The sequence below is a fragment of the Physeter macrocephalus genome, chromosome 17 (assembly GCF_002837175.3).
Source record: "Physeter macrocephalus isolate SW-GA chromosome 17, ASM283717v5, whole genome shotgun sequence".
Classification (NCBI taxonomy): Eukaryota; Metazoa; Chordata; class Mammalia; order Artiodactyla; family Physeteridae; genus Physeter; species Physeter macrocephalus.
In genome coordinates this window covers 737,053-742,000 of record NC_041230.1, presented here as the reverse complement: position 1 = coordinate 742,000, position 4,948 = coordinate 737,053, and the positions used below count along the sequence as shown (strand labels likewise).

At 51.9% G+C, this 4,948-nt stretch overlaps 1 protein-coding gene across 2 annotated transcripts in view; it reads left to right on the top strand.

Annotated features, from left to right (window-relative positions):
- KLK7 (kallikrein related peptidase 7) overlaps positions 1-3,548 on the top strand; it is a 6,171-nt gene extending 2,623 nt beyond the window's left edge. For both annotated transcript variants that reach the window (XM_007104284.3, XM_007104283.3), the window contains exons 4-6: positions 131-372; positions 599-735; positions 2,726-3,548. In XM_007104284.3, coding sequence (XP_007104346.1) covers positions 131-372; positions 599-735; positions 2,726-2,881 — 535 coding nt within the window. In that variant the 3' untranslated portion in view covers positions 2,882-3,548. The remainder of the gene's footprint in view (positions 1-130; positions 373-598; positions 736-2,725) is intronic.
- Positions 3,549-4,948: the final 1,400 nt, after the last annotated feature.

The window sequence follows — 4,948 nt, the reverse complement described above, 5'->3', positions numbered from 1 at the left end:
CTGCCCTCCCCGCTCTCTGGGTCTCTGTCGTTCCCCCTCCCCCACCCAGGATCTCTGTTTTTCTCTCTCTGGGTCTCTGTCCCACTCTCTCACTCACAGTGACTCTATGAATGTTGCTCCCTTCTCCCAGTGAGTACATCGTACACATGGGCAGTGAATACCTGGGAAGAGGCCAGAAGATCAGGGCCACAATGTCATTCCGCCATCCCGGCTACTCCGCACAGAGCCACGTTAATGACCTCATGCTGGTGAAGCTGAGCAGGCGGGCCAGGCTGTCATTCAGAGTGAAGAAGGTCAACCTGCCTTCCCGCTGTGAACCCCCTGGGACCACATGTACCGTTTCTGGCTGGGGCGCCACCACCAGCCCTGTTGGTAAGGCTCCCTCAGTGACCCAGGAGCCCCACACCCTGAACCCCTCCTCCCTCGGACCCCGGAGACCAGGAATCAGGTCCTTTTTCAGGAGCCTCACGTTGAGCGCCCCAGCCCCCTCCTCCTTCAGGGTCTAGGATCCTGGACCCCCACCCTCTCCCCATCAGGACCCACGGGTCCACAGTCCCAGGGCTCTGACTGACAAGCCCCCACTCCCCTCATCTTGCAGCGACCTTTCCAGAGAAACTCATGTGCACAGATGTCGATATCATCTCCTCTGGAGTCTGCAGGAGGATTTACAAGGACTTGCTGGGAGATTCCATGCTGTGTGCTGGCATCCCCAACTCCAGCACCAATGCCTGCAACGTGAGACCTCCTTCCTCCCCTGCCCTGGGGCCCTGGCTGCTTCATCTCAGCGCACAGCCCCATCTTCCCCCTCTATCCAGAATCTTTGCACCTGACCTTGGCGCTGAGCATTCCGTCCCACCCTAGGCCCAGCTTCCCTAGCTTCCTCTACCCCATTCTCTGCTCAGGTCAGTAGTGGCAGCCCAGTGGGGGCTGCTATGGCCCTGAGGATGAGGCAGAAAGACAAACGGGAGGGGCTGGGGATGGGCAACGTGTGGCCGGGACTAGGGGAAGGCGAGTGAAGCCTCGGCTTCAAACCCAAACTTTAAAGGGGAGGGGGTGCCCAGAAAACTCAGTAATCAAGATAAATCACATTCTAATGCAATATATTTTTTTAAATCTATGCAAAAGTCCACGATGAACAAAATGTCAGAATTTTCAATACAGAGCCATCAGTCTTGCTGAATTGCTCACTTACCTCAGGCTTCAATAAGTCTCAGTACAGCCCTGTACTGACCCTTTATCTACAATTGGGATGCTGTGTTCATCATGGACTTTTTCATATTAAATTCAATTTTAAGGTATTGCAATAGAATACTATTTATTGCAATTACTGAGACTGTGTGCCCGAAGTTAATGTCTCACTCACCTCCCTTGGGTCCTGGTCCTGGGCAGAGAACTGTGACTCTCCCCTCCTCTTTATAACCCCCTCCCTGTCTCTGAACATTATCTTCCCACATCCCCCTTTACACCCAATTTCATTTCATTCTCTCCATCAGCGTTGCCACCCACCCCCGCCCCCATTGGCTGTCTGCTTGTGTCACTCTTTTTATTTGCCTACCTCTCTGCCCCTTTCTCCAGCCCCTACGCTACTGTTTCTCTGTCCTCCTTCTCCTCCTCCACCTTTCTTTTCTCCATCCTTTGCTTTACCTCTCTTCCTCTTCTCTGTGACTCTTTCCCTTTCCTTGTCTCTCTCCCCATACCCCCACTCCTTTGGCCCTCACCTGCACCCTCAGCTGTCAGGGGTGGTGGGAGGGTAAGTGTCAGGGATGGGGTGATGGGACAGGAATGTGTGTCCTAGAGAATGGGGCATCCTTCTCTTCCCCTAGTGAGGGCCGGCTTCATGAATGTGCAAGTTGTACAGTGACACAGGGTCCCACGCTCAGGAGAGTTCCCACCCTTGGTTTTTTTTTTTAGACTTTGGGGGGTAGGAGTTTATTAATTTTATTTATTATTCATTTCTGCTGTGTTGGGTCTTCGTTTCTGCGCGAGGGCTTTCTCTAGTTGCGGCGAGCGGGGGCCACTCTTCATCGCGGTGCGCGGGCCTCTTATTATCGTGGCCTCTCCCGTTGCGGAGCACAGGCTCCAGACGCGCAGATTCAGTGGTTGTGGCTCACGGGCCCAGCCGCTCCGCGGCATGTGGGACCTTCCCAGACCAGGGCTCGAACCCGTGTCCCCTGCATCGGCAGGCGGATTCTCAACCACTGCGCCACCAGGGAAGCCCCCACCCTTGGTTTAAAGCACTCCTGTTGCTGTCTTGAAAGTCTTAATACTTTCTGAGCGAGGGAGCCCACACTTTCATTTTGCACTGGGCCTTATGAATTGTGTCATCGGTTAGGCCCCTGATTTCGAAGACCACCCTGTCCCTCTTTCATGCCCATGTATCCGTTCCCTGGAGATGGTGCTTCTCCCATGGGCTTGGCGCCGAGTCCTCAAAGATGGGGAAGAAATGGGACTCTGACCCCCTGGAAGCCCTGCCCCTTCCCTGTGATTGGTCCCATTGGCTGGGGCTCAAGCCAATGTCTTCAGAGAAAGTGGTTTGTCTTCTCCGTGACGGCCCTAATTCCTGCTCTACTATTGGGCCCCAGAGACAATGAGTCTCTTCCCATTGGCCGGGGTGGAAGTCTAGGGTGTGGCAAGACAAAGACTGACAACCGTGGGGGTGTCTGAGACAGAAGTGGGGGCGGGACTTCACTCTGAAGCTGAAGCTAATTTGCTTTGTCCCCTCCAGGGTGACTCGGGAGGACCACTGATGTGCAAAGGTACTCTGCAAGGCCTGGTGTCCTGGGGAGTTTACCCTTGCGGGCAACCCAACGAGCCAGGTGTCTATACCCAAGTCTGCAAGTACGTCGATTGGATAAACGACACCATGAGAAAGTATTGCTGATCTCTCCATACTCCCATCTCTCCACCCCTACACCCTGAACAGGAAATTCACAGAAATAACGACATCGATGATCTACAGTCATACTTGACTTTACTTTTCCTCAAAGACATATCAAAACCTCAACAATATGCCATGTGTGTAAGTCAATCAAATCAGCAAGGACTTAAAACCAAAACAAGAAACACAAAAACCTCAGTGCTGGTAAAGAGGTAGTGAGACCAGCACTCTCGGCCACTGAAACTGTAAATTCATACGATTTTTATGGAAGTTGATTGGGCAATGTGAATAGGACCATTGTTCTCCACGTTTGACCCAGTAATTCTAGTTCTAGGAAGATACTACTAAAAAAAAAAAAAAAAAAAAAATCCAAAATGTGGAGCAAGGTTTGAATTTATCACAACATTATTCATCATAGCAAAACAGTGGAAACACTGAATATGTCCAGAATCAGTGGAGTGTTTAAGTAAACAATAGGCTAGCTTGAGACAAGGATATTATGAAGCTGTTAAGGATAATAATTATGCAGATTTGTTAGTGATACGCAAGGATGTTTATGCTATGTGATGTTAAATGAAAAAAGGAAGATACAGAAATATATGTGTATGTGATCCTTGCTATGTAAAATGAAAATATTCACAAAATAAAACCTGAAATCATATGTACCAAACCGCATACGGTGGTAGTCATGGGAAAGTAGCCTGCTTCCTTCCATTTACTTTACTGTGGGTATGCACTTTTATAACCTGAAAAACAACAGTGGAAACACTCTGCAGATCTAAGGTGGAGGAGAGGAGACCCTTAGAGAGGAAGACAGGAAAGAAAAATGTATCTGATTTTTGGTCCCTTGCCTCGCCTCCCTGCCCAGTGGCATATTTTTCTCCATTTTCTGGGTCTCAGTCTTCCTCATCGGTAAAATGGAGAAGAGAAAGAGGGAAAGGGAAGGTAGAGAGTAACAGGGAGGGAGGAGAGAATATGTCTACTTCCTCAGGGTGGAAAGGGGTGTGAAAGCGTTTCTGGGCATTTCACGAGTGACAAACTAGGAGAGAGGGAGAAGGTTGGGGGAATCATAGGGCTGGCAGGAAGTCAGGACACATGGGTCCCACAGGGGCCCGCCAAAAGTGAGCCCCCAGCCTCCTGGATGCCAGGGGAGGCTCAGGGGAGGCTGGGGGCTGGGAACCCAGGTAGGTGGTCTCCTGTCCTCAAGAAGGCAGGGAAGGGGCCTCAGAAAGGGTGGAGGTAGGAGTCCCCCCATACCCCCACTCCTTTGGCCCTCACCTGCACCCTCAGCTGTCAGGGGTGGTGGGAGGGTAAGTGTCAGGGATGGGGTGATGGGACAGGAATGTGTGTCCTAGAGAATGGGGCATCCTTCTCTTCCCCTAGTGAGGGCCGGCTTCATGAATGTGCAAGTTGTACAGTGACACAGGGTCCCACGCTCAGGAGAGTTCCCACCCTTGGTTTTTTTTTTTAGACTTTGGGGGGTAGGAGTTTATTAATTTTATTTATTATTCATTTCTGCTGTGTTGGGTCTTCGTTTCTGCGCGAGGGCTTTCTCTAGTTGCGGCGAGCGGGGGCCACTCTTCATCGCGGTGCGCGGGCCTCTTATTATCGTGGCCTCTCCCGTTGCGGAGCACAGGCTCCAGACGCGCAGATTCAGTGGTTGTGGCTCACGGGCCCAGCCGCTCCGCGGCATGTGGGACCTTCCCAGACCAGGGCTCGAACCCGTGTCCCCTGCATCGGCAGGCGGATTCTCAACCACTGCGCCACCAGGGAAGCCCCCACCCTTGGTTTAAAGCACTCCTGTTGCTGTCTTGAAAGTCTTAATACTTTCTGTGCGAGGGAGCCCACACTTTCATTTTGCACTGGGCCTTATGAATTGTGTCATCGGTTAGGCCCCTGATTTCGAAGACCACCCTGTCCCTCTTTCATGCCCATGTATCCGTTCCCTGGAGATGGTGCTTCTCCCATGGGCTTGGCGCCGAGTCCTCAAAGATGGGGAAGAAATGGGACTCTGACCCCCTGGAAGCCCTGCCCCTTCCCTGTGATTGGTCCCATTGGCTGGGGCTCAAG